At 42.8% G+C, this 23,715-nt stretch overlaps 1 protein-coding gene across 1 annotated transcript in view; it reads right to left on the bottom strand.

The window, feature by feature from the left end:
- Positions 1 to 1,326: 1,326 nt before the first annotated feature.
- Positions 1,327 to 23,715, bottom strand: part of LOC104625505 (zinc finger protein 423-like) — a 24,024-nt gene continuing 1,635 nt past the window's right edge. The window contains exons 2-3 of the mRNA XM_010293147.1: positions 23,494 to 23,609; positions 1,327 to 1,965 (exon numbers count right to left, since the gene is read on the bottom strand). Coding sequence (XP_010291449.1) covers positions 1,936 to 1,965; positions 23,494 to 23,609 — 146 coding nt within the window. The 3' untranslated portion in view covers positions 1,327 to 1,935. The remainder of the gene's footprint in view (positions 1,966 to 23,493; positions 23,610 to 23,715) is intronic.

The raw sequence follows: 23,715 nt of genomic DNA, 5'->3' as shown, positions 1-23,715 counted from the left end.
TAGTGTTCCTAAATTTATCACAAATCAGAATTTTGAGCCTAAACTCTGACTGTCCAAGCAATGCTATTTCAGCAGAGTAACTGGCAGATTAAAAACCTTATCTGTCATTTGCCCCAAATGGGATGTTAGTTCACTTTTTTGAGAAAGCTGAAACTTTTCTCAAGCTAGAACTTGCGCCTGCTCTGGTGCTTCCTGCTGTAGGGATGACCCTAACTTGGTTATGCCCAGTAGCCTTCCCTTACATGCGGTATGTCCCACTGTCTTGAAGGAGCTATATGTGTGCAACATGACTATCAACATCAGCAGGGACCTAAATGTTGACAACACTGTTTGCAGTGTCAACAAGCTGTGCCCTTGCACTTGTTAATAAACTTGCTATATAAACTAATTTGGGCATTGACTACATGTCCTTGAAAACGTTTTGCCTACAAAATATCACTTACGTGCTCCAAGCCCAGACACAGTACAATGACAACCAGTTGTGCTCTAGTTCAGTGCAGTGATTTTGAAAGGCTCTAACTGTGCATGTTCCTGTGCCACAGTCTTGCAAAGCCTTGTACATCGTGGGAATGGGTAACCACATCATTTCAGCTGTCACAACTGCTAAACATCTTTCATGATGATTATGATTCATTCAAGCAGGAGATACCATGAGAACTGCATCTCACTAACTTTCCAAAGGTGTCCATGGTCCTTAAAATGACTGTTTCTCTGACTGGAGGTGTAATTTAACTCATTACCATAGGATATGTCTAAAAAGAAAAAAAAAAAACAAGTCTGCTAATTAGCTCTGTTAGGCTGCGTGATGGCAGTTTCAAGTGTCAGAAGTACGGCAGTTACATAGAGCTACAATACCTGTGGGCCTAGAAGTCCACGTGCTTGAAATACACAGTCTCCTACCAGGGTCCCCGAGGCCTGATCCAATATTTCCGCATTTGTATACAATCCAGAAAGCTGTTTTTTTGTATTGAAACAAAGAAGCACAGAGATAGGGTCAAGGGCAGCTATAGACAGGTCCCCTCCATTCTTGTTGACTTGAGTAAAATTTAAGAGCATTATAAGCCAGCAACGCCTTTTCATGCCCAGGTTCACAAGGGGATGTTCTTACCTCACTTCAACCTACCATGGGAGCCTGGGAGGTGCGTCCAGCAGAGAGCATAACATCAGAGGCAGGGAAGCAGCTTTTGCTTTCTCCCAATCTTCCTTCCTCCTGGGGCACAGAACGCTCTCCGCCATCAGGTGAGCCATCACTTTGTGATTTACACACATCAGCCGGCAGCGGTGATGCAGCGTGTACTGACAGACAGACAACCGCTGACGCTAAGCTCATGTATTCCCTTTATTGAACTGTACTAGTTATTGCAATCAGATTAAGTCACATTTATAAAGCAGACCATCCAGTTGCACTGAAACCGATTATATTCATTACATAGGTTTAATCACTGTCCGGTGAACTGGCAAATCCAATCAAAGCATTAGTCTTTAATTAAAAAATTAAAAAGAAATAGTCAGACAATAGCCAAGCAATCACATCACAATGCACAGTTACCTAAAACTGCAATTAAAAAGCAGTTAACAAAAAAGAAAAAAAAAAATCACACCTAATCTTTAACTATCAATATAATACAAGAAGCAACAAAGGGCAACAGCATCAAAGCAGATTTATCTAACACTATAAATTCAGTCAGAAGCAGAAGCTCTAAAGTACACTAGCTGAAGCAGGACAATAAAAAATACTGAGCATGGAATACTTTTAATCTCTTCCATTAATATTCATTTCCAGCTGCTTATAATAGCAGCGCCTCATGGCCAAATCATTAGAGTTTTACATCTGGGTTGCAAATGACACTTTGATTGGATGTAATGTTCAAATGGTCCTCCCCACTGTGCCACCGTCAAGTCTTCTGCAGAGAGGTGTCCTGTAGTGCCAGTAGCTCACTGTGCGTGCTGGCTCAATGTGTGGTTCTGGAAAGACGAAAAAAGGAGACATGCATGAGGGGCAGAATAATAGAAAGCATGCCCATACCCTCCTACTCAGTACCATTTATGCAGAGCTCGACATAAAAGCTTCTCAATTACTACAAAACAAAATGCAATAAAGAAAAAATACTCATAAGTAACAGCTGCCAATATGACACATTTGCTTTGTTCTGACAGATCTGTTAATGCTGGCATGAACTTAGAAAAAAAATGCTACAAGCCAAGTACAGCCATGAGGGTTTCTTTTTTTTTTCCTCTTTCAATACAGATAAAGAAAGTGGTAACACTTCATGGGTAAAAACTGCCTTTAGGGATTCCCTTAACTGTGACAATTAAAAAAAAAAATCTGAATCACGGTGGGAACCCTTGCCATATTTTACTCCTTTATTCTCACTAGTACCGGGTGCAAGTACTGGCAGCAAGAGACACCAGATTGTGACACACACTTCTCAGTCCAAGAAATACTTCGGCAATAACAGCTGAACCACCAGTTCAGGCACAGGGGTAATACACCCAGCAGAAAAAGGCTGGACATGTAACCCAGAAGTTAAATCTCTTTAAAGAATAGACTTTGCTCTACACATTTCTTTCAGCAGTTTAGAGTCTTTTTTGTTCCCTTTTTTCCTTTTGGTAGATTTGTAATAGCCTCATGTCATCACAGTATCTCGCATCAGAGGACGCTGACCTGTCTTGCCATTTTGTGCAGGAGCCAATAAAACGTGAAGCCGACCTTGGATGCTTATTTTTAGAGCAGTACCAATTCACCTATATTTTGTGTGCTGACTGAAACTCCAGTCCTACATATAAGCTCAGCTTTATTTGTATGACTATTCAACTATTTGAGCAACTAAAGATGTGCTTCATGATGAGCTTTTCTTGAGCTGGGCCCCCAGCATCCCCAAATATAAAAATCCATTTGCATTATTTCAAGCCTAGGCAATTTACACTAGTCTCCATCTGCCTAATAACAGAGCTGGGCAAGTCCGCCAGCTTGAAGAATAAGTTTTTAAACACAAAGTGAATTTTGAATCTAATTATTTATTTACAATGATTAAGCTTTAAAATAAAGATATGTTAACTTTTCATAAATCATCTGGTCCTTCTACACTCTCCACAGTTACATCTCGATCAGGAAAAAGCATGATCCTCCATTTTATCCAGAGATGATGTCTCCCTAATGAAAACCGGCTGCAGAAAGAGCTAATGGGCGGCCCACGATGCGCGGGGCCACGCGGCGGTGGCCCCATTTGCAGGCAGGAGCATTTCTGGACTGTGCACTCCCAAAAAGTGACCACCAGGTGTCAGAAGCGCTGCTGAGTTCCTAAATCATGGCAAAAGTTATCTGCGATATTGTGGCGCGGGCGGGCTGCAAGGAAACTGCGCACAGTAACGGTCAGGCTTTAACACGCCAGAAGGTTAGAGAGGCAGCAGAAGCACCATAGCTGCCACACACCTGAAAGGAGCCCTTGTGAAATTAAATACAAGTGACTGACGAAATTGCAAAATAACTGGTCCTTATTTAGCGTACCAGTAGCCCTCTGAGCACGACCCATTCTATGACGCTAAATATTTCAGAATGAAAAAAAAAAGAAGTCCCATGCAAAGACCTGGAAAGCTTATCAGGGGATAAAGCGTTATACTTGAATAATGTCAAGCGAATTGACAGTTGAAACTACTTTGCTTTTAGACAATTTAACATCACCAAGCATAAAATCCAATGGCTATTTACTTCGCTATACATGGAAATTTTCCTGGCCGTAAGAAGGAATGACCTTCTGCAGCGCTGGATGTTACTCTTCAGTCAAATAATGACTTTACGGAAGAGGATGGATGGAGCCCTATAAACACAACGGCAGCACAAGAAGCTTGTCCACCAGACCTGACTGGGAAAGCATGAAAATGTGAAAGAATACACAGGCCATTCTCTGTGCTCAGACACACTCCTCGGCATTTTAACAATGGCCATTTCTTATGCACTTCATTACAGTTCTATTTTTAGGTCATCCTGAATATCAATTAAAAAAGCGAAAGGTTTACCGTCTTCAAATTGAAAGAAGGGCTATTCGTGGTAGACAAATCCATACTTATTTAGGCAGTGTCATTTAAAAGATAATGCACAATCAGCACTAGATGCATGACGCACAGTCTACAGTCAGGGAACATGATTTCAAACTTGTGTGGCTGCTGCATTGATTACACCAGGCAGGTCAATAAAGGAATGGTATGTGGCTCTAAATCTGATAATGAAGCTTTCATTGTGAGCCCTCCCTCCTCAAACATAGGTTAATAATATGTTCTGAAGACTCCTAATACAATGAATATACTGGGTTTGTGAGCAGAGTTTACACAAAGAAACAAACAGATTGTACTCAAATCCTGCAGCCATTCAGAGCTGGGTCAGGTAGGAGCTAAGAAACCAGCTGCAGGGCTATCAGTTATAAAAAATAAAATACACATTTTTCATATGCAAATCTTGGTTTTGTCTTAATATCTTGGGAACGTACCATTTATTCCTTTTGTATGCATTACTGGGAATCAATATGCTGACTAGCCCCTGGACCAAGCAGTAAATAAATAGAGCCACATTTTATAAAGGACCTCACAAACACATCTAATTCCTACAGACACAAGAGTCTGTATGCACCAAATCCCCCCGCCTTTCAGAAAGCAGATCCTGCACAAGCCACCCGCACAAATGCCTACAGTCCTGCACACCCAAGCGCTGGTGAATGCTCCAGACCACCAGGTTCCTGCACGTGCAAATACTGCGTAACCACCACTGGGGTGTATTCAGAAGACCCACGAAAGCCTGTCCATATCCTCTGCAACCAGTATAGGCTTCTCACCTATTAAAATGTATTCCAGACCACACAAACCTGCTTTCCAAAAACAGTCTGGCAACCTGTCTCCTATTACTAGCAACCATCACGTCTAATCTTCTTGCTTCTACTCCCTCCGCCCCGTGCGTGTGCAGCTTATTGGAATTGTGCTTTGCAGATGCCAAAAAGTGTCCGAGACGTTCCGTGCTTGTCTCTTCTCTCACACGTGTGTTTTGCATATTTAACTCATGCTTTATCAAATAACTTTAACGTTAGGCACCTCTATGTGTGCTCACAGACAAAGAAAATGCCCCTGCTGACCAGACTTTCAGAGCAATTGAAAAATTAATAAATCCTGGCATTGAGAATGCCCTGTGCCTTAGCAGAAACAGCTTTCACCCCGATGATACACTGGGCTGTTCCAGGCGGCTAAATGAAACCATAAAGGCCAGAAGTGAGCCAACATTTTGAAACGTATGATACTACCAGAGTGCTTCTACCCAAGTAGCCTAAGGAAACTTCACCCACCTTTCCAGCAGGAGGGTGGGCTGGCAGGAAACAGCTCAGGCGTGATTTTTCAACTCTAGAAGTCACAGTTGGGAAAAAAAAAAAATCTTAATGATGATTTCCAAAGGAAAATAGAGCAGCCACAAAAATAAAGCCTCTCCAGGCGTGCTTGTGTGTGTGTTTGCACATGCCTACCTGCTCACAAGGCCATCCATACACATATGCATTTGGGGGCTGGCAGGAGGCAGGACATAATTCGGAAGCTGAACGTTAAAAATGATTCTTCACAGCTCCTGTTAGGCCCCCTGGTTGACACATGGCTCACAGCTGATACCCCACTGAATACATCATTCTGAGACATTATTGCAGCTGGAAAACTCTACAGCAGCACTAAGTCACCTGTCAAGATCAAGTAAGTCACTGCTTATTTATAGGACAAGGTTGGAAAATTTCTTTTTTCCTTTTCTTAATAATCATGCAAAATGGATAGTAATTCTATTAGCCACGTCAGTGGGAGAAATGCAACTAACCCGAGCCTCAGGGCTGTCGCAGTGTTTAAGTGGAATTTTCTACTGGCTGCACAATCCCCAAATGAACCATTTGCAGAAGTGTCTGAGACCAAGGAACTGGGTGACAGGTTTTGCAGGAAATGAAAAGATTTCAAAGAATGCTTGATTATTGTTCATGTAGATACCGATTTCTCTCCAGATCTTCCCTGGAGACACCCCCTGCCTGCCCTCTGGATGAGGATCAAGCCATTTGTGCAGGACATCTACAATGAATATTCCTCTGTTTTTCTACATGCATTATTATGAAAACCCTGGCATGACAATCTCCATTTTCAGAGCACTGTGTCAAAGAAGGAAGGCATCAGGCTTGAAAGATGATCACTTACAGCAGTTCAAAGAACTCTTACAAGCTATATAAAGATTGAGAGAAAAAACACACACAAAAAAGCAGCACATGATGGAGCAAAGCTCCAAGCCAGGCAGTCAAGCTGGGAGTCTCCCACACTGCAACGACATTCTCTGCCAACAAGTCACAGGTGTACTACACAGGAGCAGGTGAAAAAAATAAAATGCAACTGCGAGGGGTGTGATAATGGTTTGGGGCCATAATACATCCAGTCTATAGTGCCATTGCGCATCTGTTATCTATTTAGATATTTTGTACCAGCCGTTTAGAGGTATAGTGTCTATCTGCATGAGCCTATACACCTAAAAGACCATATGTTATACAGGAGTTAAGAAATGGCACAACAAGGCTAGTGATGCCCACCACCTTCAAGTGAAATTCATAAGCTTTCTGCAGTGTTACAAAGAGATTGGGACTCTGATTAAAGGTTATCAAGTCTCTCTCTCCCCTTCCAAATCTGATTAAAATGAACAGAAACCATTCCTCAAATAATTTCAATAGGAATTATGGAAATAAAAGATTCATGCAATGAACAGCCAACGTGAAACTTAACTGGTGATTAGCCATTGGGTGACCCGTGTGCACGAGCACGCCGGGTGTTTGGGTGCAGAAGGACACAGTACTTATTGCTGGCACATCACTTCTCCAGAGCCGGCTGCTCAGCCCATGCCCACCCTGGCTGCCCCACAGCTTGGTGCCTGGGGACACCGCAGCGGCTGTGGCACTGCAAAACCACCTGGTCTGGAAACACCCACGCCGGGGTAATGCATGAACACAACTGCCTGTTACACGGAAGGTAATTCCTATTAATGCCTATATTTTTCCGGACGTGTCGGGGGTCCACCAGACCCAGGCGAGAGCCCAGGTAGTTTCTCTCCCTGCCTCACCCCACCTCCCTTGTCCAGGTTTCCACCACCCCTTCAGGCACTGTTCAGCTCCAAGCCCAGGGACCAGGGTCTTGGTTGGGGACTCCTTGGGGCTGTGCCCCCTCCTCCCCATTCTCTCTCCTTTGCCCCTTGCGGAGTGGGGCTGGGGGAACAAGAGAAGGGATCCCTCAATTGACTGTCAACACACACACCTTGACAGACAAAAACTAAACTTCAGATTCAGGCATAGATTTGAAGCAAAGGTTCAAGTCTCACATTTGAACAAATATATTAAAAAAAGACAAAGCAAAAGCTCCAAATTGCTACAAACAAAAGTTAGAGTGTCTAAGTATTTACGAAATACCACCTGCAGCATTCTTTTTTCAAACAATGTTTTGCATCTTTTGAATTCAAAACAGTTCAAAAATCTACCAGCCATTCATTATTCCTCATTATCCATAAGCACACACATATATGTGCACAGGTACTATTTTCCTCTGACAGCAATCCATAAAGATAAAAATCTTTACGCCTTGACTTTATAAAGAGATTACTTTATCCAGAGGACACAAGATGACCTGTGCTTTAGCCATCGGAGATTATGCTCTCTACAGAAAGCTGTGAGCCTTAAATTGGTGCTGCTCTAATCCTAAACTGGAGAGGCATTCAAGGGATGCCATGACCCAGAAGAGCAAGAGGAAAAAACCTAAATAAAAAAAAAAAATAATAAAAGCACACTGAAGGGGAGGGGGGAAAAAAAAAGAGAGAGCACAAGGGAGAAAAGGAGACCAAGTTTGCTTTACAAGATGAGCCTATTTATTTTTATTTTTAATTTTTGGTTGCTACTTTCCCTTTGCTATCAGACTCTAAAGAAAAATCACCTTTGCACCCCTTTGCAGTTTGTATGTGCTTATTTTTAGAACTGTTTGACAATTATCCAAGGGTCTAAGACTAACAGATGGCCTGTCTTAAAGCCTCATATGTTCACTAGTTTGCACTTCTGACAAACAGTAAATGTACTCAAGAGTGTGCCATAAACAGAGCTGAATGAATACTCAGAACACAATTTAGTTAATACACTTCATTAAAACTGATAGTGGTAACCAACGCTTCCCATAAAACCAGGTGTTAACTCCCCTTCCAGTTGTTTCAGGTAACTCTTACCCAGTGACATTTATATGTTTAGCTCCTAGGTTTTCAGGAAATGCAGTATTCTTTCCTTTCCCCTGGTATTTCACCCACTACATAAAATGCTTGTAACAAGCGAACTCCAAGTTATCATGGTGCTCAAGAAAAATAAATTGTCAGGCAAAACAGGTTCACATGTCCCTCCTTCATTGAAGAACCCCTTGAAATGGAGGCAGAGGCGAACGAAAGGCAGCATATCCTTTGTGAAAGGAAACGGCCGCCTGTGTTACTGCTTCCTTCATCTCTGAGCATCTGATAACTTGCCATGCATCAGTCAGTCTCCGTGTCAGCACACTTTGAGGTGGCACTTCAACAAATGTAGTTAGGAAGCTGTCCATTACAAGTTACCGAACCAAGAAAAAAAATAAAAGTCACTTCGAGTGTCTAAGAAAATACGCCTGGAGGTTTGGTGTCAGACGAAAAGCAAAGTTGCCTGTTTCCATTGAAAATATCTGCATCTGAGTTACTCTGACGTTTGCACATACTTGATTGCTCGGGGGCCAGATGCAGCTTTCACTGGTACTGGGACACAGAAATACTCATCTGTGCCAGGACACAGCTGGCCCGGCACCCCCTGGGCTTCTCTACCCGCTGGGGAGGCTGAGCAGCCCCCCTCGGTGCTCGCTCACCCGGGGGATGTCCCCGAGCCACCCCCAGAAACCTGCCCAGCTCCTCCGGCAACCTGGCACTTCATCTGGAGTCGATGGGAAGACTCAGAATTTGTAAAATATTTACAAGGAGAAAAAGCCACTCCACTTGTGACTGACTAAATGCATTCTGCCTTTTTTTTAATATAAATCTTTTTTCTGTGGCTGGCGTGTTTCTGTATTGAAGAGGAACAGCCCTGGCGTTGGTCCGTAGAACGCGGGCAGACCCAGAAGCACCCCCCGCCCCGCCGCCCGCCTTTGTTCTGCACCCCAGGGGCCGTCGCTCTGCTGCCGTGCTGCGTCGTCCCAATACTATTCTTGCTCAGTTTTATCCTATACTTACACCGCTTCTGTTAATTTTTATGTATTCTTGAATTTTGATAGGCTTTTCTGTATTATTCTGGGTTTGAAAAAATTACCTTTTTATACAAATGCCTTTTTTAGAGTTATTTTTCCCAGGGCCAGCCTTTTCTCACACCAGCTAAGGATTTTTTAGATGATTTATGAATTTAATTTCTCTTCTAATTCAGGTTGTTTAGTCCTAATCACTTTGACAACTCACCTAACATGCTTTCCCCTTTCCACTTGAGACTAATAATTCTGTATCATCAGTCTTCTAGACCTGCCATCTCTTTCTATTCTTCTCTAAAAAACACAGAATAAACCAAGGTGAGCCTATTACAGGTGAACTCCAAATGCCAGCCTAAGCCTGGCACAGCCTCTCATATTCGATTAAATGCCTCACTGAAAAGCCTATACGCTTCTTCCAAAAACACTGGGTAAAATACAGAAGCACAAAAGCAAACTGAAGCCTTTGGGAAAATCTCCTTAGCACGGCACTTTGGAAATAAAAACCACAAGAGAATACATTATTAAGAGATAACCGGAGTCTTCTGTTAGAGAAACTAGCCGTAAAGACACCACGATTCACTGAGGCACCCAATGAAACCAGGGAGCTAATAATACCTGTCCTGAGGGACCACATGCTCCTGAGAATTTCACTCAGAAATGCAAATCTATCAGCATCCTTGTGACTTGTAGTCTACAGTACGCCATGCGCAAGATCAAAATAAGATGAGGGAAGAACCTTACACTTCCTAAATGTAAAGGGAGAGGGACAAATTTAATTACTGTTGTCAGCAGTGCATAAAACCAGAATATCTTCAGAATTTCTCCACTCCTCCTCAGCCCCGCTGTTTCTCCCTGACTGGATCCCAGAGCCATTGCTGATCCCGAGCGCAGAAAAGGGCTGCAGGATCCCAGCACACCGCTCTGCCGACAACACTTGATGCTTTAGCCTCGGCTTGGTCAGCCTGTGTTTTTTTGGAGAACTGGTCCTGCAGGCACCCCAGTGCTGGGGACCATGGCCACCCCTGCACCTCCACGGACGTGGTCACCCACCCGGCGTGCAGCAGCATGCATGCCCTTCACCTCACTTTGCAGTAACCCTCCAAAGCTGTCCTAATGAATGCAGACACCTCACTTCCAGCCTGTTTTCAAATCTAAGCCACATACTAAGCGGAGAAAGCATCTAGTGCCCACAGGTACACTCCTTTACCTGTGCTACACCAAAAACTTCAATGCATGACCCAGTGCTGACCTGTTTGTATCTACGTATGGGTCCTACTCAGGGAAGCAATGATGTTTTAAAATCATTTGCAAGAGGAAAACTGTTTTCCAGGAATCCTTCTTAGGTATTCCTCTCAAAAACATGACTTGTTGATTTAATTGAGGCCTATCTGAAGTATATCTCATTAATCCCTCTTTGATCTAAGGCAAACCACATTGCAGAAGCCAGTTAATTGTTCATTTCTGTGAGGACTGGCATCATCATTATGGGACCCCTTGTGACTCTTCTATAAGCGCTAAATGATTTCCTGATCGGATCTTTATTACAGGACCAGGACGGCATCCTCTCACACTCATTTTCCCAAAAAATACTTAGAGCAAAAGGGAAGCACTTTACATAGTACCTTTAGCAGTCACCAGTCAAAACGCATAGACAAAAGCTTCATTCAGTGACCGTTTCCATGGGAATATAACCCAACAGAAGCCAGGAAATTCAAAGTTGAACCTAAAATTGGTTCCTTAAATTGCTCTGCTGTTCTTCAATATGGCAAGGGTCACTGAACACCATCTGATTTTTTGGTAGCTTTTTTTTCTGCACGTTAGGTATTCCTGTTGTTAAGGACCACAGATAAAACAGTTTCAGCCTTAACTGTGAATTTTAATGCAAACAGTAACAGGGGCACATCTTGCACTCTTCACTTAGGCAACATACTCCATTGAATGAGAGGAGTTGAAGCTGAACAAAGTTCCTTGGACCAAATAAGCAAGTGTGGGCAGCCAGATTTCACATGAGCTGTGGCTACGTGCAGTGAGGCTACAGCACATTGCGGTCCTTCTATTGGTCATTCTTGTAAAATGCGGCAACTAAAGTAAAATTCCCTCTAATGGAATAGTGATCTGACAAACTATTGCCTTGTGTTATTGATACGTTTTTCTTAGAGGCAGATAAATATTCCTGTCACGTGGTGCCCACATACTGCTCGGGCTGACAAAATGGCTGGTCAGTGACCTGTTGCCTTGGATGTAATGGCTGTTATTGCTGGTTTCTAATTTCAAAAGGGGCATAAAAATCCTCCAATCCAAGTCTCTCTGCTATAAAATAGCAAGGCCAGAGTCTATAGAAGTACTTTACATGCTGCCCCATTAGCGTACATGCCACTAGCAGAGCAGAAATCTGCAGGCAGGATTGTGCTCAGCCCACTGCCCACTGCCTGGAGGAATTAACCCCAGAGGAGCTAGTAGTGCGAAAGAGCCAGGCAGGATTCGTTCCCCTAAGTAAAAGAGGGGCCAAAATATCATCAACATGAGCCGCCTCCTCCAAGACATCACAGGACAACATAGCCAGGCAACACCGCTGTGGCATGTGTGTGAAACAACTGTTAAAAAATGGGGTTTTCCTGCGAGTGCTCCTCCATTACAACAGAGTCACTGGTCTCAGGAAAATCTGCCTTCTAAACAGCAAGATGCTACATTTTAAACAATCACGATTACATGCAAAGACTAAGAGCGTGTGTGGGCCCCAAAGGAGGACACATTTTTCAGAAGTAAATATGTTTTAAACCTCCTCTCTACTCCTTTTGGAGACACAGTAGTGTAATGCACTGATGAGAGATACGCTATACGCAGTCAAACCTCAATGCCCAGGGCAATTTATTCAGGTTTAACTGCAACAGAAACAAACGAGGAGGCTCGGTGGTCAGGCATGAGCTCTTACCCAGGGCCGGCGCGGCGCGGGCAGTGCTTTGGCTGTTTCTGCGTGGCACAAAGCCGAGGCAGTTTGGTTCTGTGGATGTGATGTGCGCAGAGGTGACCTCGGGGTGTCCGTACTGCCTGCCCAGGACATGGCACAGAGGACACACAAGACGCTCTGCAGTGAATCAGCTCAAGCCCGGCTGAGTTGCTAAGTCCAGGGCTGCTGCTGCCAGATCTGGGCTGGCTCATGTGGAGTTGGGGTGACGGAGCCTCCCTGAACCCAAGCTGACCTTACACAAAACCATGAGCTGTCTCTACACAGAACCCATCAGCACGTACAGACTTATTTCTATCATCTAGATTTTTCCAACAAAGCCCCATCACCTCATCAAGGATACACAGTATAGTATCTTGTAAGTTATTCTTTTAACATAAATAGAGAGCGAGCATTAGCAATCCATCCGTTAGCAGTTACCGCACAAGTCAGGTCACTGCACATGCGCACCCAGCTCGTGCATCAAACGTTCCCATCCCCTTTTTGTTTAACATACGCAGAAACCACAGAACAGGCACAACCTGGAAACAAGCTGTATTCTAAATTATTTTACCTTTCTTCCTTTCCCCTCAGGTCAAAGGGAGATAAAAAACTACTCTCAAAATACAATGTTAAAACAGAGTGTTAATTACACAAACATTAATATGTATGATTGAATACACTTCTCTGAAAGCAACTTCAGAAGAGCAAGCAGCAAGGCTGTTCCAGGGCTGTTTTCAGGTCCCTGAAAGTAGGCTGGGCTGAAAATACTGACAACCTCCCCAGCAAGAGCACGGAGGCGTAGGCAGCAATAGCCCTATACACAAGGCCAAGCGCAGAAAGGCAAGTTACCTACTGACTTTCTAACTATTCCTTCTCCTTTTGTTCTTACCTGGCCCCATTTCTCCCTGACTACTACTCATGCTCGCTCCACGTATCTGACCTCGCAGAGCAATGAGAGCAGGTAAGGCAGTGAAGAATTAGCAGGCGTCTCCCTTGTGCTCTTTAAAATCACCCTGGGAAAACTGGCCCTGGGGATCGGGCCGCAGGGCGGGATCCCTGTCCTCAGCTCCGTCCGGCAGCCAGGGCTGGAACCGCTGCTCCTGCTGCCTGTCGCTGGCTGAGCAGGTAAACCCCAGGATTACACCCTAAATCTCCTACTCAGCAAATCAGAGATACACCCAAGGCTTTTTAAATTTCTTCTTGAAACTATTTTTTAAATTCTTCTAATGGTAAAGGTGATGGGGGCTCCACCAGCACCACAGCAGTAGGCAACAGCAGCACAGTATCACTCCAGCATTTCCTGTCTGGAATTTAGGTTTCGCGTCTAAAATACAACACACGCACAACATTTGTATGACTGCGGAAACACAAGACGCTTGCCATACATTTATTATCTTCCTGGGGAAATGAAATAGAGGACAAAAGAGACTATATTTACTCCCTCCCCAGCTGCTCTTACAATCTAATAATTTATTTCTCCTGGACATAAATTTCAGATTTAAACGAAATCCCTGAAACCTAAAGATGCCACATGGTAGAGACTAGGGCAGTATTTCTTTCTATTTTGGAGATGCAGTGCTTAATGCATTGCTCTGTTAACTAGTAGCTTTGAATTTTGGGGGGGGCGGGGAAGAGACAAGCAATGAGACTGTGGCAGACCCTAGATGCAAATAGAGGCAACTGTGATTACTACCTTCATACAGAATTAAAAATATCTGGTTATTGAAAATTATTTTCTCAGTCCATGGAGATTTATCTAGGTTTAGGCTGAGATGTTTGTTTTTTCTGCAGCAGCCATAGTGGGGAATTCTTTTACAACATTTTCCTTACACAGTAGCTATAGATCATTCACATTTCTGAAAACTAAGGGGCTTTCTATGATGTAAGAAACCTCTGCAATTAGAAACAACCATATCCTCTTCAGAAAAATAAAACAAATAAAATACATCTCCAAACCCTTCTAGTCAGCAGCTAAGATAGCAGTGCTCTTAAGGCAAATGTAAAAATCCAGGGTATAAATTCATGTTAACTGTTACAAATATATCCATCTGTTCACAGACTAACTAGTGACTGAAACTGATGAATCCACTGAAATGTAATTTTCGAGCCCACTAGCGTCTGTTCTCCTCTAGTAATAAAGTAGATGCTTTCCAATAACTGTGCTGCTTTTGAATGCCAATTTCCATTTAAGTAGGTTTGGGCAGTCTCAAAAAAAAAAAAATTAAAATAGCAAATGCCTTTTCTTTCCAAAGGTCAAACTTAGCTTTTAAAGAACAAGCAACATTTCAGCAAGGCAAAAGGGACAAAACTCCAATCAGATAAATGGGCTGTGTAATGATTGAGAACCACGGCTGCCTCAGGTTTTCTGAATGGGCCATAGGATAGAATTTGGCACAAACGGTCTGATGTTGAAGCTTATATCTCTCTTACTGCAGACAAGAAATTCACTAAAATATATAAATAATGAATGTGGCTAGGGATCTCTGCTGGTACTACTGCTGGTTCTGCAAGATGCAGGAGCAGACACATACACTGCTCCATGTTTTTGTTATTAGTGAGACCTTGTTCTCAATAACAATAAACACAGAATATTTTATCTGAAATGGCTTCTGCAGCATATACAGTATAAGTTTCAGCTCTCTAAAAGTGCCAGCAAATTGCAGAAAGATAAGTTACAAAGACGTACCTAATTTGCTGTGATGAATTGTGTGCATGCTTCAGTGATCAAAACTGCAGCTGAGACCTATTATATTTAATGATCTAGACATTCCTTGTGAAAACACTCAGGCATATACTGTTATGTCTGGACAAGCATCCCCATTTTGCTCTACCAGCAAGCAAATGAAGAGACTGAACTTTTAAACGGATGCTGTACACCACCTTCGGTGAGCTCTTTACAACGGAGGCTGATCAAGCTCCACTATTTTCCTTAAATAATGCTTATGCTCTGCCCTTTCCAGTGCAGCATCCCTCTTCCTTTGAAAACTAAGGCAGTTGCTTTGGATGCTAGCGACACTTACAGGAGGAAACAGAGCTAATCTGTGCTCAGACCCCAAACTACATTCCACAGCAGTTACTACAGCAGAAGAAAATCAAAGGGGCTGTATTAGAGAGATCTTCCCACCAGTAAAGAAAAATCGTGACAAGACTTTTTGGAGAGAAAGCAAAACAATTTTTTTTTTTTCCTACATATTACAGAAGTGTTCTGTTTCTAGTTTAAGGACTATGTCCTGCTCAGAAATGCATGTGCTACCAAGCCTGGTAGGGCTGAGCAGTGGTGCCTGGATCTGCTGTCCCTGAGGACACCGTCCCCGCACAGCCAGCTATGCCGATGGCCCCGCTCACAGACCTACAGCTTACAGCCCCTTTGCTCTGTGGCTCTACACAGAGCAGCAGGAAATGGGTCTTCTTACCACCTTCCTACGGGGACAGGAATTTCACCTTGTGAACATATGAAGGACTTCTGAATAAAAGGTCTGAGGCTTCCAGGGCTTTACATGTGGTTCCTCTGAAATTTTCCTGTGTGGATCTGCATATATTGTTCAACCTCAGCCTTTCCAAATTTGTAAAGCAGGGAGAGTGGGAAAAAACCCTCAGAGAAAGTGTTGGTTAGCTTAATTCGTTCACAGTTATAAAAACCAGAGAGATCTGCAGAGAGAAGGCACACAGAATGTTCTTGCTACCACACATTCAAGAGCTCATTTTCTGCCCCCCGGTCAGTTTGAACCTCTATCATTGTTAAAAAAGAGCAAAACACAAGCATGTGCATTTGACTCCAGAAATAAGGATTTCAAAGTGCTATTCCACTCATCTGAGGAGCTGCTAAATACCATCACAGTGGTAATTTGTGATAGTGTGGTAAAGAATGAAGAAAAGGTATTTGTTAATTGTTGACATAACAAAATTAATTTTCCATCCCTAAACTTTTTCTCATCTCTCCTGTGAGCTCTGATGCAATGTTACTGACTGGCACTGCTGAAATGCCAACTTGCATTTCTCATCCTTAATTTCTCTCTAAATGTCATTAGTAATTGTTATTGCCAGACCAGAGAGTGCAATCTGGTCTTTCCGAAAGAAAATCCATTTCTCATTTCTTCTCCTGTGCTTCCTCCTTTTGGTCAAGGATGGATGTTTAACACAGCCCATGTGCTCTGTTTCCAAGAAGATGGGAATACATTAATATATCTGGAAGTAAAACATTCTTGCTTGATTTATTTACATACAGTATGCCTGGATCTTTATGAATACCAATTTGTATATTCAGGAAGACCTTTAAAGCACATTTTTAAATAACACTAAGTACTCTTAATTGAATAAACCTAACAAGTAGGGGAAGGAAACACCCTTTAATATCTGTGCATACAGACTACTCTCTGGATGCTTCCATAAATTACTCTTTTTGGTGGGCAATGATGTTGTCCAATACGAAAGCATACTATATGATTTTTTTTCTCTTTAGTCACACAGAAAACAAACCTTTTCGGTGAAATGTGTAAACTGGTCTAGCTTTGGTTTGGATTAACATATCACCCTCATTTATCCACGCAAGTAAAAATGGTTTCCACCACTAAGAGGGGAGGAGAGCTTAAGACATCTGTTTGCCAAGGAAAACCTGCAAGTGTAAAAGCTTGGCTCCTTGCACATCCTTACGTATTGCACCATCGATGTATATAGTTATGTGCAGCTCCTACAAAATTTCGTCTCCAGTACTGAGAGGCAGGTAGTACCTCGGCACTTCAAGTCAATTTTAGGAGGGACTCCATGTGTCATGACAGACCTTTAACTGGGCTCCCCATAATCAGCACATTTTACATTTGCATGCCTCCATTATGTTTTGTAATGTATATAAAGTAATCAGTTCAAAGCTAGGCTGCATTTCCATATACATTAACTAAAGGCATCTTATCTCAGAATAAATAGACATTTGGACATTTCCAGCCAGGAATTGTGCTTTCAATAAACACAACTGATGCATATACATTGTCTCTTGGCGGCTTATGCTCCTGCCCATCTGTTGGGATGGCATGGTGCCTACACAAAAGTTGGTTGGACCCTTGCCCTAGGGCATAGATGACAGGCAACAACGGGTTTAGCTGGGCAGCCTGAGCACTGGATCCAAGTGCAATCTCTGCTGTAGGAAGCCCCTTCTGTGTGCCAGCGCTGCCACATTGGAACGACATGCCTCCTTACACTTGATCACACATGTTGACACTTGGGTGCGCTTAAATGCATTAATGACTGAAACGATGCCTTTCACCTGGCTCCCTTCTTTTTTTCCCCCACTCTGCATCACTGCTGGGTTTTCTGCACATGTTAATGTGAAGTTGCATACACTTTGTTAGCTAGGGCCAGCCACAGAACGGCGTTAATGGTGTAAGAAATGAAGGAGGGCTTTTTTGTTACGGGACACGCTACTCCAGTGCCAGACATTTCCAAGCTTCATCTCAGGTAAGTTTTTGCAGACTTGAGAGATCTTTCTGTGTTTCACTGAAAAGACCTGAGGGCTGATAAAGATGCAGCAATATATTGATCAGAATCACCTTTCCAAATGAAAAAATGCAACACCTTGTCAGTACGTCAAACCTAGGGCAATTCAAGATTTCTGCGCCATCCTCTCTTTCAACAGAACTGGTCACACAAAGAGGCCATGCGGTCTGGATTACGGGGCTGTTCCTACAGCATTCCCAGGCTCAGGTGGAGGAAACACCACCTCATTTTGTGCTAGGGAAGAAGGTGCCAACAAACAACACAGAGGCGCACGAGCGTGAGCAGCCTTGCTCTTACACATAGCATTAACCTCTGTGGATGTCCAGCCCAGGAAACCACCAGCATCACGCGCACAGAACCTCACCCACAGCTTCTGCAGAGCCCAGCGACAACCCCACATAGTCTGCGATGGCGTTTCTTAGCTTTGGTCCTAACCCCAAATTTTTAAATAGACATCTATACCTCCTCCACTGAATTTAAACATATATACTGAAAACCAGAGACCTAACAAGTAAAACTCTTCCTTACTGTGAAAACAGATCAGAGATAAAACTTGTGGGTTTGCAGTCCATAAAGAACATTCAGGCAGACAGACTCAACATGATGGGTATGTGCCTACAGCACTTTCAATTTTTAATTATTGTTAGTTATAATTATCTGACTGCGTCTGAATGAAACCCAGCAATATGGCTGGAATAGATTTTGGTATTCTTGTAATTTATTAGCTTTGTAACTACTAATAATTAAAATTTAACAATACTCCAAGCACCATAGCAACATTTTTTAAGAAATGCTAGCCAAATCTGCTAGGATAACTGACTAGGTCATTTTCAGGATTTTAAAGGAGGACTAACATTTAAAAAAAAAAGGGGGGGAGCGGGAGTGGGGAAGATGGATAACAGACTCTTAAAAGCCTATCAGCAACCAAAATGCCAAGATACAAATTCTGTTTAAAAGAAAAAATGGAATTTACTTGCAGCAAATTAATACTACACGTAACTTTGTGTGAAAAATAACTTTCATATGAAACTTAGAAAGAGCCTGTGGTTTGTTTCCAGCAAGAAGCTCCTGGTGTTTAACATCTAAGTTACACATAAGTTCTGAAATACAGCAAAAATTACGTTAAGTGAAAGTACTGCCTTGAGATAGAGCCACATTTCAGGTCCCATTTGTCCTGCCATCCACACACTCCCCCCAGGAAAAGTATTTTCTGCAACTTCATCAAAATACCATAGATTTGCTTTTCTCTCAGTGACTGTATGTACACTGGAGCCCAGAAGTGCTGAAATTTTTCAGTGCTGCATGCACATACGGCTGAACAGAAGAAAAATGTTATCCCTATTTAAGTGAGCTTTCTTGTACCCCCAGGAAGAGGGTAAAGTCCATTTTTCAAGTAGGAGCTGGAGACATTAACCACTAACAAATTTTGAATAGCTGGGTACAAACCCAAAATTGCTTAAATCTTTCTTCAGTGCTCTGACCATTGGCGGTAAACTGAGCCTTTAGATGTAGCCCAGTAGACTTGCCTGTGTGCAGATGCGTCACATAGAAGCCAAGAGGCTCTCATTCTCCCCACGTGCTTTGGGAGACACTGTTGTACCCGGATGGCCCCAACAACCACTGGCATAAGCAGTTGGAGATGTTGCTCCTCATTGCCCTACTCCCCGGGAAGCCACCATGGGTGCAGGGCAGCATCTTAACATCCCTCATCAGGCCACATCAGACTACGTGGTGGCTTGCTGTGGTGCCCCGCTTGCCTGGGCAGGATGCAGCCCTCTATAGGAGACACATCTAACATCGAGCTGACATTAAAAGCAGACTTAAGAAAAAGAAAACCTGCTTAGGGCTTGATCTGCTGTAATCAGCAGAAAGAATCCCAAGGACTTTGATGTGGACCAAATCAAGCCCCTGGAGGACATTCATGGTAAATTATTATTAATATAATGAGTGCAATTTCTGTGCAGCAGCTCATGCCTGTTTATGGATATATGAAAATTGCTAGCTTTTCACATAAAATGAAATGAGGAGGGAGACAGACCACAGTGTTAGCCAATGAGCCATAGTAGCCACTCTCCTTTTGATATGTGTACATTTAAAGAAACTGGGCACTTAAAATGACAGCAAATTCCTCCGGTAAAACTCCCTTAATTTAGTGGTTTGACATATCTCCAAATCTGAACAGGAAAGAAAGCCCTTTATTCATAGCAGGCAATAAAACACCTGAACACCTGTGCTAGGAAAGACCTGGCAGGTACCCTGCTCCCTTGGTACCTGGATTATTTGCGCATTGTTTATTATATCCCTTGCCTTAGTTTTCATCAATTGTAATCATTTAGGAGGAAACGGTATGATTAACAGTACTCAGGAATTAATCCTTTAAATACTTCACTGGTTATGTGATGGCTCCTTGGAAAAAGCAGTGTGGCAAACGAGTACCTACGAAAATCCTGCTTAACTTTCCTCTGAAAATCACTGCTCAGTCACAATTTGCTTAATGTAATTCTCGATGCAAGCAATTGAGGAGGTATATTTCCCAGCTGTGAATAACACCACAAATATAACTCTCAGCAGCCATTATGTGTCATAATTTCTGACCCATCTTCAGTGTTGGCAGGGGTCCCTGCTAGGTTTTAAATAGCAAAGTCCAAAATTTCACTTGCCAAAGAGCTAGCTCATCTCCCACGTCTGGATGCCCCGTGTGCCGCTGAGGCTCCAGCTGCCTGGGAGAAGCCGGCATGCCAGCAGTGGCCGGCAGCTCCTGACACGGGTCCTAGAGACAGGGCTCTAGAGAAACCTAGAGAAAAAACCCTAGAGAAAGGGTTCCTTCTGCCCTACGTGTGAGGAACCCCCCAAACCTCCACCTCTACACTTATTTCAGTAAGCATGTTTCTTAAAGTAGGGGGAATGAATGGCCATAGCCTTGGTGTTCTATAGGTTAGCTATAAATTTACTTTTTTCCAGGAGATTTTCATCATATTCATTGCTGTCAATCTTACACCAAGGATGTGAAAAATGCAGAGCTGCCAGCCTTTCCTCTTCTGCCCTAAGGATACATGGGGTTACCACACATACTTAATCTTAACATGTTTTCTTTCCTTATTTCCAAATAACATTCTGTTTTCTTTCGTTCCAGCAATATCATCAGGGTAACCTCACTGACTCATCACTTCAGATTCACACCAGAATTTCCACTGTTTATAAAATAAGCTCAGTTCCTTGGAGCTTTCTTAAGCTTTTGTTTTATGGCTCCATCAGATGGTGTAAACTTCAAAGCATAAACCTATATTAAAATACAACTACTAGTTCAGAAGTGAAAAGAAGGTTTGATTCCTTCCAGAGCATTATGCTGCCAAAGCAGTATTTGCACCAAGCCCTAAAAGTACATCTATACTTGCAATGTTTCTCATCACATGGCACACATGTGCCTTTCTGGGCTTACTTGGTGTTTACCCTAACTGTTTAAACACATGTTCACAAATCAGCGGGGCTAATTCATGCCACTCCAAGACATCTCTAAAAGTTACCTTTTCCCCAGGCTGCTTCTCATTCTCCCCACCCTCCTTGTTTTTCTTGGTTTTCTGTAAGCACCCCACTCTGAATTTCTTCTTGAAATAGTTGAGCGTTCAATTTTTTAAAAAGTATTTTCAGTGGTTTCACTTAAAAATACAAAGAAGTAAAACAAAGTGTAGGTTCATATTTTTTACATTAGTTGTTTTGCGCCAGTGGGAAAGCAAGATCAGAACCGAAAAGTCAAATTCATCACGCGGAACCCCTTGATGGATGGTGATTTGCCCACAAGAATAATTGCACAGCTAAGAGACTGAAAGGTTTATGCAGATTTAACCCTAACTAGCAGCTGAACAACTGGTTCACTAAAATAATACTAAATCTTCATTACTCCACAAAAATATAACCAACAGTTGAGGAATTTAGAGCAGGCAGCTTACACATCAGAAACCGATGAGATAATTGTGCCAAGGCAGATTCGTTCAAAAGTCTTGAGCATTTCTAACTGATTTATACACACATTTTGTGTCCTCCTTGGCTCCGGTATTTGGATTAGTAAAATCCCTGGCATCAAGTGAACACACATTTCTGAGTCACTACTGAAATAAAGACTAAAACTGTGCAGCTAAGTATTGAATTTTCATTCAGCCAACACCATTTAAAACTACTCGTGTAATTATTATGAGCACAGAAATATTAAATGCACACAAGTCTTGCATAAAAACTGGAAAATTACAATCATAATTTATCTGATTAAAGCTGCTATTTGCAGCAATTTTCCAATGCACAACACTTCAGAACTGAAACACTATGTAATTAAAACTGTTAATTGCAAAAAATGGGCCACTGTTAAGACTATAATTTAACAAGGTTCTCTTTATTTGACCATCTGATTTTAAAGGTTAATGCAGTGACCTAGGAAGCCAGTGTGCCCATTTTAATTGTGCTGGCATTTTGACCAAACACCACTTTAAAGGCAAATTGGGAAGAAAAATCAGAGCCAGCTTTGCAGGCCACTGTTGCCTTCATAAAACGTTCATAGTGAGAACGCACAACTCCCAAATCTGCTGACTTTATTAAAATATTAACAAGGTATAGTTAAAACTTTTGTACACTTATGCAAATCAGGTTGCTAGAACAAGGGAAAGAAGAGATTCCCTTGGGAGAAAAAAAATAAAATCAACAAAGTGAAAAGATCAACCATCTTTCCACAGCATGACAGCACGACACAAGAGGCAGCAGCTTGGGAATTCAGCAAGATAAATAAAAAACCCTCCAAAGTTGAAGTAAATAATGGTTTATAAAGCTAATAGATTTAAATGAGGCATACGGCACCATTCTATAAAAAGACCACATTTGCCAGGGGATAGCAGCAGTATTTTGGTGGCCCTGCTGCACGGGTAAGATACGCCTGAGGAGGACGGCCAGGGCGGGCACGTCCCTGTGAGCTCTTCAGAAGGGCAAGCTCCAGCAGTCCATTCCCCACGAGGTATCGGGCACACATGCCGTGGAAGGTTCAGCATCTACATGAGTCTAGCACCAAAGGTATCAGTGTGATTTAAACCCCAGCCTCACCAGCATGGCTCCAGGGTGGCCGCTGGGGCCAGGGCCCCAAAAGCGGCTGCAGCAGCGTGCCCAGGTCAGGGTCCAGCCGCTCTGGAAGGCTCGCTGCAGCCAGGAATAGGTGCGGGCCAAGCACCGGCTTTGCGGAGGCTAAAACTGCTGTGGCTGTGGCCCCCACAGCAGCCAGGGAAACTGGTACGTAATGCCTGCTTTGCAGAACCCGCAACTTATGAATGTGCTAGTGCCTTGGTGGAGCCTCTAATTAAGCATCGTGTTGAGTTGCACCCATGCTTTGCTCTCATACCCCAGTAGGGAAAATTCTTTTACTTCTGACTCAACAGTGAGGAAGGGGAAGGGGCAGCTACCATTTGCTTAGTCTTTGTATGTTAATCAGTCCCTGAATTATTAATCGAGAAAAAGAAATTATTTACAAGGTGTTTGACGTAGACATGTCAGGATGTAGTAACGCTACTGTCAAGAGAGATACTCATAAAGAATCATGATATCTGTCTTGTCTTATTTATTTATTCCAACCATGCTCAGAGACCCCTTTCTCCTGATAGCACCCAAGGAGGCAGGAGGAGACTGAGAGGCTGCTTAAGGGCAGAAGAGACCATACCAAGGGTATGCACCTTTTCTAAATGCTGCACAAGGGTGACAGTTGCACAGAGAAATCAACAGCTTTAGCTTTGCTTTTACTCCTGTCGTAAACATACCTGAAGCTCTGTTTGAAAGAAGAACTTCTGTGGGCACTGGGAACAGTCATAAATTTTATCTTCCTGCCCGTGGACTGCAAAGATGTGCTGCTGCAGTTTGTTTGCCTGTACAAAAACTGAAACAACACAGTATGGTTAGTTAAGATTGCTTCATATAAGGCATCTTGTCTTGAACTACACTTTTACGATTGCAAAGACTCTGAGCAGTCCAAGGATATCTGC

The sequence above is a fragment of the Phaethon lepturus genome, unplaced genomic scaffold (genome assembly GCF_000687285.1).
Source record: "Phaethon lepturus isolate BGI_N335 unplaced genomic scaffold, ASM68728v1 scaffold26148, whole genome shotgun sequence".
Lineage (NCBI taxonomy): Eukaryota > Metazoa > Chordata > Aves > Phaethontiformes > Phaethontidae > Phaethon > Phaethon lepturus.
The sequence above is the reverse complement of the archived record's forward strand: the minus strand, read 5'-3'. Positions and strand labels throughout refer to the sequence as shown.